The sequence below is a fragment of the Silurus aristotelis genome (assembly GCF_946808225.1).
Source record: "Silurus aristotelis genome assembly, chromosome: 12".
Lineage (NCBI taxonomy): Eukaryota > Metazoa > Chordata > Actinopteri > Siluriformes > Siluridae > Silurus > Silurus aristotelis.
In genome coordinates this window covers 8,287,713-8,302,893 of record NC_139585.1, presented here as the reverse complement: position 1 = coordinate 8,302,893, position 15,181 = coordinate 8,287,713, and the positions used below count along the sequence as shown (strand labels likewise).

Here is a 15,181-nt window from a genome sequence, read left to right as displayed (position 1 = left end):
TGTGTGAAGTTGTACTTGAAGGTTTTTAAAAACCATGCAGCTCTGTGAGTCTGGGAGGTGTAGAGATCGGAGATTATTGCAAAGAAAGCACGAGAAAGAGAGAGCGCGCTATGGAACTGTTCGCGAGTTAACATGAGACTGTTCATGCATCTGTTTTACTGCGAGACCGAAGCGCTCGTGAGAGTCGGTGTCGAGTTCCGAGCGTGCGACGAGTGACATTTTTTAGTCGTCATAACGTGGACCGAATTTTGACAGGATGCACAGTGTTCGAGTACCGAAGTATTCCTGTATATTAAAGATCCCGACTCTCTAAAAGCCCAGTCGATGCTGTAACAGCCAATCACGAGCACGTGCGAGTTTAAAGAAAGAGTGCTGCCCTACGAGTGTGTTAGTTTTGACCCTTATCAGCTAGTAGCTCTAGTGTCATAAGATTAGGAGACTTTCTTTTAGAACAAAAAGAACAGCCATTTCCATAATTATTGGCACCCCATTGTATAAATTCTCAGAGCTGTTTGAAATGACAGATACTTCAGTGTACCAAAAACCATTGAGAGTAGTAAACAAAGTTTGAAAGAAACAAATTAAAGAAGTAAATTAGTCTCAATTAGGTATTCACACATGATCAGTGTGAGATTTAGCTCCTGCAAAGACACAATTCCATTTCGTTCACTGAAACTGGGTCATTCTGAAGGAGAACCGCGAGCTTAACTTCTTGTTCGGTGACGCGCAGGATTACAATTATTCCTAACAGCGACACAAACAGCAGTGTAATAATGAAGTTGCTTTACTGATCATAGCATATGTTCTGGGAGGTGAGCCAGTGCTGTGAAGCTTATGTTCCTAGCTCTTTCCATTCACAAAGCCAAATTACACTATTCTCATTATATATCCATAAAGGTGATAATCAGAAACCACATAGAAACATGGGGGCATCAGCATGCCCTTTTACACCAACAGAATGAATGTAATAAGCATTATGATTAATTGTGGCTGAGCTGAATGCATGTCGCGCACACACACACTTATCTGTACCTTGAGAAGCTTGGCATGCAGCAATAGAGTGTAGGCAGCCTCAGTGTAGTTATCACACTCCTTATGCAGGTCACATAATTTGTACAGGTACCTAAACACACACACACACACACACACACACACACACACACACACACACACACACACACACACACACACACACACACACACACACACACACACAAATGAAAACTCTGAAAACTTTAACCAATGACAATATTCTTTTATATTATTAATGAAAATAAGGCAACATCAAACAGGAAATGAGAACGTCGCATACCTGATGTACATCTCCTCCCTCTCGATCTCCTTGTAGAAATTCTGCAAAAAAGAAGTGAGAGAAGGACCCAAGGTAACTCATTTCAATGAATGCTTATATTAATACATCATCAGATTTTTAAAGGAAGAAAAAAGGAAGACCGCAGGCAAGAAAGAAAAGCTTTCTGACACACACTTAAACAGTATGCCAGTCTTGTGAACGCAAAAGTTTATGGTTTACGGTTTGTGTCAGGTTTTGAATTAAACGGCAAGCTTTTCTTTTCCTCCAGCAAGAGTTTTCCCTCCTTTGCATGAGTCAGATTAACATTTAAACGCAATATGAATTTGAGAAAAAGTTCAATTCCAGAATGGCTGCAAAATGTATTTTCTAAAATGATACAAAATGAATATAGCATTTTTTTTTTCTTTCATATATTGTTTTTAAATATTACACAAATCGCAATGTTAAAAATCAGGCCATATTTAATTAAATATTATGCTATTAGTCAAAATCTCCGTAAACAAATAAATAAATAAATAAATAAAAGCGTTGAAATGAAAAAATAAAAAAATAAAAAAATAAAAAATAACCCAAACAACAAAAGAATAAAAAAACAGATTTGCTTTAGGAGCTCAACCGTTGGCTGGAACTTGAAGAAGCTGAGCATTTAACCTTAAAATATAATATTTTCAACCTATATACAGTTAAATAACTTGCTAATGTACATATACCGTTATTACTGTAGATGCTTACACTGGAAATCTTAATATAATTAGCATAATCCTGTAAATTGAATTACAGGATTTATCAGAATTGCTGATACAGAAAACGAAATCAACAATTACAATTAATTAACTTTTTTACAAGTGTTATTAATCTTCATTAGCATGTGCATTAACTCGCTGTAGGAAAAATAAACATGCAGAAATTGGAAACGGTGCATTTACGAACTGATAATAAAACCTATTTATTATGAGACACTTTGAGCTTGTGTGCATGTACATGAGAGAATGTTCAGGTGGATAAGAGAAAGAGCAGTGCAGCCCCCAGCTGAGGGAAACACAGCGTATAAGCTTTCATCAGGATGTTTCTACACACACAGCTGTGCGTCTCTGTTTGAAGAAAGATGACCTTTACCGGCTCCCAGTAGACCTGCTACTGTTGACACTTACTCTTCCAGAAAACAAAGCAGTGTGTGTGATCCCAGAATACACATGCCCGCACACAGACACGACACTACTCTGGTGTGAAAGAGTGTTTAAACACTGTCACTGTCGAACCGTTTTCCTGATCAGTAGCTATCTGAGGAGTCTGTGCTGCATTTGTGTTAAAGGGTTTATCTTTGTGCCATGGGACCCAAAGGCACTCTGTGTTATGGAAAGTTAAAAATAATATTTAAATAAGGCTTTATTTTAAAAAGTCACACAAAAAAATCTTCCTTCTGTAAGATATTCAAAAAAATATAGAATTGAGAGGGAAAAGTGATGATTACACAGAAGCAGTTCTAGTTCCAAAACGAACAAGAATATCGTTTCATAAGATCAAAGCATGACAGTTGTGGTGGTTTTCTGCAATGACGAAATGGGAAATGTATATAATCTATCTCTCAGATAACTATTTAGACATATAGAGTCTGTGGTAAAAGAACATCACAATGTCAGAGATTTATTTTGAGCTGCTTGCTGAATTCTGACAACCAGCACAGAATTTCAATAAACTTTACTTAAATGATCTTTGTTTTGGGTGCCATGTTTTAACCAAGATAACGAGCCAGTTATTTGCAATTTGTAGCATACACATTATAACCACAAAAAAAATAGAAATCAATCAATCAATCAATCAATCTATCTATCTATCTATCTATCTATCTATCTATCTATCTATCTATCTATCTATCTATCTATCTATCTATCTATCTATCTATCTATCTATCTATCTATCTATCTATCTATCTATCTATCTATCTATCTATCTATCTATGATCCAATAAATGATCCGATGCACATCCATTATGGATGAAAGTGTTTACACAAGCAATATATTCTGTATTCTCTGACAGTAGTTTACAACGGCAGGGCACAACAGAATCTAGAAGCTTAAAACATCTAGAAAATCAACAATGGGCTTAATTTTTGGATTAATCTTGCATAATATACAAATATATATATATATATACACACACACACACATCTGTACAGGTAATCCTCTGCTTACGATGGAGACCCCATCTCAAGTTGCATCGTAAGATCGAAAAATCGTAAGTGGAACCATCGTCTCTAGACCCATCTGTATATTAAAATCATTATATAACCACTATTTGTTTTGTCACCAGGCAAACACTGAAAACAAAACAAAAGAAATGATCACTGTCTTAAGAAAGCATGTCTAAAGAAATAGAATTATAACGGCTCAATTATATGATTCATTTTGTTAAATGTTAAAAATGCTTAATTTTGTTTTGAAGATGAACCAGACTACTTGTACTTCAGACCATTTCTGGTTTCTGCTCTCAACAGGCACAGTGGAACTTTCCAGAAACTAAATCCTAATCCATCCTCAAACCAATATAATGCGTTACTTCTTAATACCTATACAACAAAGTAAACCCAGCAATGATGTCTTCTCAAAACCTAAACCCTGAGTATATATTAAAGATGCTGAGATACTCAGAACTTTTTCAAGCGTTTCCAGGGTAAAAAAAAAAAAGGAGTAAGAATTCTGATATTTGTAATACACTGGGCATCAGCATTGGATTTGAGCATCATAGAAACATTTTAATTGGTTTCTAGGGATTTGAAACTGGCTGCTGAAACTCCAATTAACAGCACCTAATCTAGATTATTATAAATGGTGTAGTTATAAAGAAAGGGCAGATGTGTGAGCTCACCAGCACATTAACTGTACAGCTCATGCGGTTCTCCTTGCTCTCATCATGCATGATAGTCCTGTAGTCCAGCAACCTCTCCAGCAGACGCACCACCAGACTCACAAAGTTCTCCCCACTCTTTGCAAGGTATTTATGCTTCCTACAGTGCTCCAAGAGGCTAAAACAAACACACACACACACACACACACACACACACACACACACACACACACACACACACACACACACACACACACACACACACACACACACACACACACACACATTAATCTGGCAATGGCATGAGGAAAAATTAAAACAGCAATTGCATTTGACAAGAAAAATTATGCCAAAAGAATTTGCATGCGATAGGCCTGAGCTTTATCTTCAGAGCTGCCAAAGACCGTCTGAGACAGTGTCACTGTGAGCGTGCCGTTTGATTATAAACCGTTTGAGCCCGTAAACAGCGTGAGCCTGTAATCGAATCTTACATCTTCTGGAAGAGAATTTTGTACTGCTCATCTCCGCGGCCTCCTTCCACCTCGTGATCCAGCTTCGTGATGATCTCGTTTTCAAACTGCAATTAAACACAGCAGCTGTTAATAATCAGTGTGGCTAATTTTCCATGCCATTAACACCATCCGCTTCCCTTTCTCTTCGATCCACAGCTTCTCTCTCTCTCTCGCTCGGTGTTTGTAAGCCTAATCAGTGTAAAGCAGCTTCTTCATCTGCTTATCATCGCTAGCAATGAAACACTCAACCGAGGAGGACAGAGTTCCAGACCGGAAGAGAAAAATAAAATAAAATTATATGATATACTTATATATACAGTATATATATATAGACAGAGACAGACAGACAGACAGGCAGATGTACAGTCAACCCCCAATAATTCGCGGGTTTGGAACTCGCGGCCTGGAAAATTTGCAGGTTCTCATTTGGAACGTAACTAACTAAGTTTCGGATTACCTTAAAATTTGTGTGCATTGGGACCGAATGTTTAGGAATAACATTTTAAACTATGTTTTCACTAACAAATTTCATAACATTTTTAAAAACACATTATTGTGTTAAAGTGACAATGTCTAGATGAATTCACTAAGGCACTATAGGGGCTGCGGGGGTGCACCCAAAATTTGCGGATATTCAGAACTCGTGGGGGGTCTTAGAATGTAACCCCCGTGAGTTCTGGTGGACCACTGTACTATAGAGCAAGCAAACATGATAAAAGCTAGTTAAGTAGTATGAGATGCAGGTTAATGCACAGCAACTGCAGACAAGCTGCGAGCGTTACAGTGGCAGTGAGCAAGCGCTGAGGAGGCTGGAGATTTTTCTGGCTGCTGCTCAGAGAAGAAAAGCACCTGCCCTCCTAAAGTAGGGTCAAACTGAGCACAGACAACTCATGTTTCTCTGAGGGGAATAAGCAGTGCAAAGTTTAAAGAGTAGAGAGCCTGAGGCAGAACTAATGTTAAAGTGGTATTACACAAAGGGATTAGGCATAGCATTTAGGGCAAAAAGCACTATGCCTTTAACATGATAACAGAGCTTCCTGAGCATTCGAACTGCGTGTTTCATGGAGTTAAGATGAAACTCAAAATGGGGGCGTTCTGCAATGTGCACATTACACAAGCAGAGATCACCTAAAAATGAATCCATCTAGACGAATTGAAGATTTCAGATCCAGACACTGCATTCTGTGTAACGTCTAAAACACTTTCCTGTCAGAAGATTTAAATTCGGGTTTTAAATAAAGTGGATACTAATTTAATGAATGATCTGAATAATAAAGATGTTAATAAAAATCGTAACATTACAGCAGCAATACCCTGAAAACGGAGAGGATTTTCTCTTCTTTTTCCAGTTTCATACCCGTTAACACAGCCAATAAAGGAACAGAGATACCATCAAGCGTCACGTCACACTGATTAACATCAACACTACCAACATCCAACTGCTAGCTAACTGCTAACACCACGTGTGTTGGGTTGCATATACATCTATTTCAAACTTTTGCTCATACAGACATTTGCATTGATGCCTTTTTGTAGACTCCTTTTTCCAGGGCACATTTATTCATACTACTGGGCAGTTGAGGGTTAGGGCATTGCTCATGGGCCCAACAGTGGCATCTTAGTGGTGGTGGGATTTGAACTCGTGACCTTCTGATCAGAAGTCCCACATCTTAACCACTGAGCTACTGCTTGCCTACAGCAAAGCAAGCATAAAACCGTGTGTCTGAAATGCAGCTGATCAAATCCAATTACTGCGACATTTGCTTGCACACCCATGTTATAGTAAAAGAACAGGTAGGTGTACAAAAAGAAGTGCAGGTAAGAGCAAAGACCATGTTTCCAGCAGAGCCAGAAGTGACAGATTGAGTTAACAGCTGGACATTTGAGTGTCTTAAGTGTGTCTGCAGGTGCTACAGTTATTCAAGTTTTCCTTCACCAATGTCTAACGAAAAAGCTTCATGCACCTGATTTAATGACGTATCCACAAATCCAATTTTATCCGGTACAACGCGTACGAATGTTATTTCAAGTGGATATTAGACGACGTTCAGTTGAGGCAAACAATTATCCCGAAGGTAAAAATAATCGCTTACTCCCTGATTTACATTTGAGTATGCATTGTTGTTATTAGATATTAAATGCCAGCTTTCAATAGGAAAGGTTGCCATTTATTTTCATTAAATAATAGCCAGCAGGGCATTGATAAAACAGCGTTACATTTGCGATTGTGCAAGCCGGCAAAAATGGCGGTCAATTCTGTTTCTTGGACTGGACGACTTATAGCACAACTTCTATTATTACATTTGTTAAGACTTCTTGAAGTTTTGAAATACTGCTTTATCTCCATTTGATATAGAATAGATATGAAGACTAATGCATTAACGGTTGAGCCATCGAAACCGAATCATCATTGCTCCTCTCAAAGCTTACTATTTCTGACTTGGACTTGTGGGTTTTGCCAGAAGCAATCCAGCGGAAAGTGAAAAGCTTGGAATAAGCAGTTATTAAAGCTTTGCTGTTCTTTTGTAATGTGGTATTGTGGGAATAAGCTGACCCGTTGGAAACTGCGTGTGAAGTGGAACTCGCACTGCATCATGTCGAAGAAGATGGGGATAGTTGCTTTGCGCAGCTCAATCTCTGGCACGAGCGTCATCTCCAGAATTGGCCCCACCATCTCAGGGATAAACTTGATCTTGTGTGGACCTGGCAACCAGGACACAAAGCCAAAGTTATAAAAGAACACAAGGCATGATGAGATGGCTCCTGCATTTGGGGTTATCATTGTTTTTAGGTTAAAAATAAATACATACATCAGAACTATAAATTGTTTTTAGACTTTTTTTTCCAGAGAAAAACATATATTACTTTTTAAAACCTTTCTACATGACAAGAAGGCTGTAAACTATCACCATCACAAAAACACAAGAATCTGCAGCTGGTCTTATTTTGTTTATGAAGGTTTAAAGGTTTCTCTCTTTGACTCTCACCTACTGAATTTTGTATACACAGACCTTGTCTCATCACTGTCAAACAACAGCAAAAATGTGTTCTACTTGTGTCAGGTTTTTCGAGTGGCAATGAGATGTGGGATTTTCCTTTGGAAAATGAGCTGGAAATAGAAAGCTTGACATGTTCTCAGCACTGAATATGATTAGCTGAATATGATTCCTCTTCTCCAATTAGCACCTACATATATAAACTATTCATACATAGTGTTCTTTTAAAAATAAGCCTGTGGCTAATCAGCTGATTTAAATGCAAAAAATAAAACCTGCAATTTCAAAAGCTTTTTGACACACAAGCCCACATTTGTAGCCAGTCCAAGAAATGGAACGTTGTTTTTGTAATGGCTGTAATATTATATATATATATATATATATATATATATATATATATATATATATATATATATATATATATATATATATATATATATATATATATATATACACACATGGTATATATACAGTTAGGAAAATAAGTATTTGAACACCCTGCTATTTTGCAAGTTCTCCCGCTTAGAAATCATGGAGGGGTCTGAAATTGTCATCGTAGGTGCATGTCCACTGTGAGAGACATAATCTAAAAAAAATAAGTATTTGAACACCTGTCTATCAGCTAGAATTCTGACCCTCAAAGACCTGTTAGTCTGCCTTTAAAATGTCCACCTCCACTACATTTATTATCCTAAATTAGATGCACCTGTTTGAGGTCGTTAGCTGCATAAAGACACCTGTCCACCCCATACAATCAGTAAGAATCCAACTACTAACATGGCCAAGACCAAAGGGCTGTCCAAAGACACTAGAGACAAAATTGTACACCTCCACAAGGCTGGAAAGGGCTACGGGGAAATTGCCAAGCAGCTTGGTGAAAAAAGGTCCACTGTTGGAGCAATCAATAGAAAATGGAAGAAGCTAAACATGACTGTCAATCTCCCTCGGACTGGGGCTCCATGCAAGATCTCACCTCGTGGGGTCTCAATGATCCTAAGGAAGGTAAGAAATCAGCCCAGAACAACACGGGAGGAGCTGGTCAATGACCTGAAAAGAGCTGGGACCACCGTTTCCAAGGTTACTGTTGGTAATACACTAAGACGTCATGGTTTGAAATCATGCATGGCATGGAAGGTTCCCCTGCTTAAACCAGCACATGTCCAGGCATGTCTTAAGTTTGCCAATGACCATTTGGATGATCCAGAGGAGTCATGGGAGAAAGTCATGTGGTCAGATGAGACCAAAATAGAACTTAATAGAACATAATTCCACTAAACATGGTTTGAGGAAGAAGAGTGATGACCATCCCAAGAACACCATCCCTACATGCTTTGGGGGTGTTTTTCTGCACATGGGACAGGGCGACTGCACTGTATTAAGGAGAGGATGACCGGGGCCATGTATTGCGAGATTTTGGGGAACAACCTCCTTCCCTCAGTTAGAGCATTGAAGATGGGTCGAGGCTGGGTCTTCCAACATGACAATGACCCGAAGCACACAGCCAGGATAACCAAGGAGTGGCTCTGTAAGAAGCATATCAAGGTTCTGGCGTGGCCTAGCCAGTCTCCAGACCTAAACCCAATAGAGAATCTTTGGAGGGAGCTCAAACTTTGTGTTTCTCAGAGACAGGCCAGAAACCTGACTTATCTAGAGAAGAAAATCCCTCCTGCAGTGTGTGCAAACCTGGTGAAAAACTACAGGAAACGTTTGACCTCTGTAATTGCAAACAAAGGCTACTGTACCAAATATTAACATTGACTTTCTCAGGTGTTCAAATACTTATTTGCAGCTGTATCATACAAATAAATAATAAAAAAAAAATCATACATTGTGATTTCTGTATTTTTTTTTTAGATTATGTCTCTCACAGTGGACATGCACCTACGATGACAATTTCAGACCCCTCCATGATTTCTAAGTGGGAGAACTTGCAAAATAGCAGGGTGTTCAAATACTTATTTTCCTCACTGTATATATATATATATATATATATAAAAAAACATTTAATGTTAAATAAACACTGATATTCTATATCATATGTAGCTCTTTATTTGCTGTGCTGCCTTTATAATCCTTACAAAGTAACGAGCAAAAGAAATGCCTAAAGAACTAAAACGTGTGATTAGGTATTATGTACATGACCTTCAGATTTAAAATAACAACATGTCATAATAAATAACGCAGAACTAAGATGACATTTACAATCTTCCTGCAGACTCCACTCTGTTTTAAGTAGATTTTGCAGCGAGACACTCACCCAGGTTGTACCACATGTCCCGGATCTCAAAACCAATCTGGCGCCTCATGTCCTGATACCTGGAAGACATACAGAAGCATTTCAGCATTTCAGGCAGCACAAAGCAGACTCTGTTTTCTTCTTCCTGTCCAAGGCCTCTCACATCTGAGGAGCTGAACAAATTATTTCCCTGCCACAGAAAATTGCATGCTCTTCCGAACACGAAGGGCCTCAGGTGTGGCGGCACAAATGAAATAATACATTACGGAATGAATGCCCTAAAGAACATAAGATTAGCGCGTTGAAATAAATCAAGCTAGCTTTTTCTTTTTGGTACCTTTGTTACATGAGGACACGAATCTGTGAATAATACAGAACAGGATTAATAAACAAGCCAAAAGCAAGAGAAGGTCTTTAAGCTTTAACACAGTATGAAGCCATGACATTTAGATATGTCCGTCTACAAAATGGTCCAAAATTCTCCCTCTTAAAATGGATTTCTGTTCAATTTTGACCAAAAACTAACCAAAAGACAGAATCAAGGAGAGTAAAATGACAGTTCCTAAAACCATTCAGGCTAAAAAGAACCATTAAAAAGCACGTTCACTTATAATTAAATTGGATTTGGATTGCACTTTTAACAATGGACATTTTCAGCAAAGTAGCTTTATAAAAATTCATAGATTCAGCTTTTCATTATTATGTTTTTATTAATACTTATTTCTCTAATGATCAAGCCAGAGGTGATGGCGTTGGGGAAATCCTTCCTGAGACGAGACTACACTACATAAAGACAACTTAAGAGGAACTAGTCTTGAAAAGTCAAGTCAAGTTTATTTCTAAAGCGCTTTTCACAACAGACATTGTCTCAAAGCAGCTTTACAGAAATCAACAGTCAAGGTGAACTGTGTGCATTTATCTCTGATGAGCAGCCGTGGCGACTGTGGCAAGGAAAAACTCCCTTAGATGTTATGAGGAAGAAACCTTGAGAGGAACCAGACTCAAAAAAGGAACCCATCCTCATTTGGGTGACATCAAGAGTTTGATCATAAATCCATAAAGAAACCCATTCTCATCTGGGTGACACCATATTTCGGGATTCTAAATAACTCTTTAATAATTGTGCAGTAAATGGGTTAATTGTGTACCCAGGATATTTATTATAGTTCTACCTTTTAAAGTTATAACTGCTTTCAGAAAAATCAGCGGCAGCGGCAAAATGCTGCTGATCTAAAGCCGAGTATAACGGCGTGAAATCTTTGGGATAGTGTTTTGTCTACAATTTGAATAATATTGCGAACGTGCATTCGGACATACATATAAAATCACTAAAGACATCGAATAACTCTTTGATGGGCAATTGCGTTGGAGGTATCTTTTACATTATGCCACAATATATCATTTATGAAAGAGGTACAGTTACACAGCTGCTCAAATGGAGTTTCCTAGTTCAGCTTTCACAAACTACTTACAGGTTTGCCAGAACTGTTTCAAAGAAAAGCACTGAACCATCCAGACCACTGCATTCGAACACAAGCACTTGCCTTTAAGTGAAATTGGGAATAGAAAGTAGTGAAAACAGTGTCTTTGTTCCCTTGCTGTCGAATGTAATATGATGATATGATCCCAGCACTTATGTGAGTAATCTGAGGTATGATTATGGATGTGCGCAATTTAAGTATTAAGTCATATCTCAACTCTGAATACGGCCTATAATAACTGAAGATTTACCCAGAAAAAAAAACAACAACAGTCCTTTCTTCTGCACTCTTATCATCAGTAGCATCAGCAGCACTGGATTGGTTTGTAATTACACACGACCCTGGCATGTCTTTCAGCAGCAGATCATTTTCTTTTTAGTCAGTGTGTGCAAAGAGTTCCCAGTTAAAGAGGACAGTCAGGACTTTACAGTTAACAGTACACTAATGAAACTTTCGGTGTCTGTCACTACCAGAAAACAATACGAGTTAACGATTACATCTGCATGATAACGTACAATCTAAAGCGCTCGCTAGCCAGCGTTCCCAGAATCGGCTTAACCCTGAATCACCACAGCTACACACACATAAGGGATCTGACACTAGATCAACACTCTTGCTCCAAAACACTCAATAAATCTGAGCCAGGCCTGCACTCTTGTTAATATCCTCTCATCACCACACTGTCACGTACTGACATTTCAGAGGACCTGAGGCACTCTCTTGAATTTGCATCCACCATTGATTGCTTTGCCAATAAGCTCACAAAGTGGCATAATTTATGGTGACAAGGACAGGAGAAATCAAGGTCTCATTAACACAAAAGTGGACGGCATCTCAAGCTAGATCCGATCCTGGGTCTCCTTGTGTTGAAAATGTTTAACTCTGAACAGAAGCAGCAGCTGTGAACAGCAACAGTGCTAAAGCACAACACATCCAATGGCATCTGAACCTTCTACACATGCAGAAATCCAAACTTTTTATTATCAACAGGTTACACATTGTGTTTAAAACACTGTACTAAGAAAGATTAAACCACTAAACTGACAGACATCCATCACCTGTCCCACACCTTTTACCATGACCTGAAATACACTATTTTGCCAAAAGTTTGCGGACACCTGGTCATAAGTATGGTGGTTTTTGTTTATTGCATTCAATACAAAAATGCATCAAGGAAAATGATTTAACCTGAATCACCACAGCTACACACTTATAAGGGATTTAACACTAGATCAATACTCTTGCTCCAAAACACTTAGAGCTCTGAACAGGTCATCCATATGGAAGCCCGTTTCCAATTTATATATTCAAATACCAACTTTTTCCATATTCCATGTTTCCATATTCCAATATATTAATATTCCAATTCCGACTCTTTTTCTCACAATTCTTCCTTTGTTTTTTTTTTTTCCCCTCGCAATTCCTACTTTAATTTTTAAATTAAATAACTGCCCAGTGTCGCCCCCTCTGGAGTGCCAGAAAGCTTTACACATAAAAAATGTAATGGGCTACAATCAATAGAATCAGTAGAATCGAACTTTTCATGTTGGAACAGGTTTGGGTCTCCTAGTTCAAGAGAAGGGAGAATTTCATGCTACTGCATCCAAAGAGACCCAATACAGAACACCCTTTTAGATACATGGAAAGTATATCGCGTTTAATCATTTTCTTTGTCATACAATATCTGTGAAATAAAAGAATATACTGAAACTCAGCCAATAGTCATGAGTCATTATTGATTTAAGAGAGTTGACCTCAAAAGCTTTCACACTGCATTTCCCAGCTAACACTTCTTTCTGACTTACAGTCTTCAATCCTGTTTAACTGTCACCATTTTTGTATTATGTGACATGTCCTGAATTGGGCTTGGCTCGTAACTCTCTCAAAACATGTGCTAGAAAGATGTAAGAATAAACGGTCGAATTCTGAGAAAGTCAAAGCCTTGCACGACTGGGAGTCAAGAGACCAGATTAGCTGATCTGAGGAAAAACATGCTGTCTCTCCTGTCAATCATAATGGCACTAACCAATCACAGCCATCTGTGAGGCACGGAACGTATGAGGAAGAGGATAGATATTGCCTTCCTCTAGACACCCTGTACTGCTGAACAAACAGCATTTTAATTTCTATTCCGACCGCAAGTGTTACCACGTCTGCGATTTGATCATGGACAGCAAGTTAGAACAAAGAGCAAACGTGAAATTCTGTGTGGAACTCTGCAAATATGCCACAGAGACGTTTGACACACGGCGATGCTGCAACGAGTCGTTCGAGGTGTTTTGAGTGGCACGATCAGGAAGTCCTTCAACGAGCTAAACCCTTAAAGATGTCAAAAACATTCGGTAACTGGTCCATGATGAGCATCGGGGAACAATCCACATGATCCTCACTTCTGCACCAACACTACTCGCCAGCTTTCTTCTTCCCCAAGTTAAAGTTCCAGGTCGCTGTTTTGACACCATTGCGGAAATCCAGCACGAATAGCAGAAGGTGCTTAACATGCTGAAAAGAAGACTTCCAAGGCATATTCCAGAAGTGGCAGGAATGCTGGGATCACAGGTGATAGTGTGTAAACTTTGTTCTTGTAAAGAGAGCTAGTCTCGAAACTTTTTGACTCCATCTCGTAATAGTTCAAGAGAACAGTGGCGGTGGCTTATTAGCCATAATAAGCAATACCTCATAATAAAAGAACACAAACAATTCAAAACAGAACAATTCAAAACTGCAGCTTGCTGGCAACTTTTCTTGTATAACATACTGTACAAGGTTTAAAAAAATAAATAAATAAATAAAATTGTTCCTGGCCAGGGCACCCTGACCTGAGTTATTCAGAAGCAAGTAGTAAAAATGACTGTCCCTGACACGAATATTGGCCTAATGCAGCATTTCTCATTGTTGAAGGCACAGAGCACCCTCTCGGCAAGCTGTGAGTTCAAATGACGGCACCACTTTCAAATCATTAGCCCTTAACTGCTTAATTGTTTTCATCTCAGCTGTAATTTGCCTTTCCAAAGAAAAATCTAAATCTGAATAAGTAAAGCTAAAACACAAATAAAAAAAAGAATTGCGTTGTGTGTATTTAGCGTTCGCTTGAGGGCAATGCTGAAGTTGAAATGGTGTCAAGATTATGGGTCTAGGAGACAGACACTGAACTTTAAATAAGCTGACCACAATCAGACAAACAGTCGCCCGACTGGCAGAAATATTGGCCTTGAAATTAATACATTTGCACTGAGAGAAGCTCAGCCTTATGTCAGTGTATTTAGCGAGATCAGGGGCTTAAATATAACTATGGAAAAAAGCAATTTCCCATTTTCCAATACCTGCATACCTGTAATTACGTTCTTCAGCCATCATGGCACACACGGCAGTCTGAGGAATTGTTTTTTTTTTCCATGCAGCCAAAACCAACTGATTATACTTTATAACTTCTTCACACTTCATTAGGTTGTGCTGAGAGAAATACTCTATAGTTCCAAAAGTATTGGGTCACATGACATTTCCTGCTATAAGTGATTTTTTTCCAAACTGTTACCACAAAGCTGGAGGCACTCAATTGTGTAGGACGTCTTTAGATGCGCTATAATTAAATTTTGCATTCACTTGAACTTGGAAACCCAAAACAGTTCCAGCATGGCAATGCCCATGTGCACAAAGTGAGCTCTGTAAAGATCTGCTTCACATGCTTTGGAGAGGAAGATCTTGAGTTTCTTACTATAGAGCTCTGATCTCATCCCTACTCATCATTGGAACACTGACTGCACCCCAGGTCTCTTTACCTACACATCAGTACCTGCCT

The 15,181-nt window shown here is 38.6% G+C and overlaps 1 protein-coding gene across 2 annotated transcripts in view; it reads right to left on the bottom strand.

Moving 5' to 3' along the window:
* dock1 (dedicator of cytokinesis 1) overlaps positions 1-15,181 on the bottom strand; it is a 291,553-nt gene that overhangs the window by 43,792 nt on the left and 232,580 nt on the right. For both annotated transcript variants that reach the window (XM_083556371.1, XM_083556372.1), the window contains exons 32-37: positions 9,923-9,981; positions 7,224-7,372; positions 4,649-4,734; positions 4,179-4,335; positions 1,313-1,353; positions 1,033-1,123 (exon numbers count right to left, since the gene is read on the bottom strand). In XM_083556371.1, coding sequence (XP_083412497.1) covers positions 1,033-1,123; positions 1,313-1,353; positions 4,179-4,335; positions 4,649-4,734; positions 7,224-7,372; positions 9,923-9,981 — 583 coding nt within the window. The remainder of the gene's footprint in view (positions 1-1,032; positions 1,124-1,312; positions 1,354-4,178; positions 4,336-4,648; positions 4,735-7,223; positions 7,373-9,922; positions 9,982-15,181) is intronic.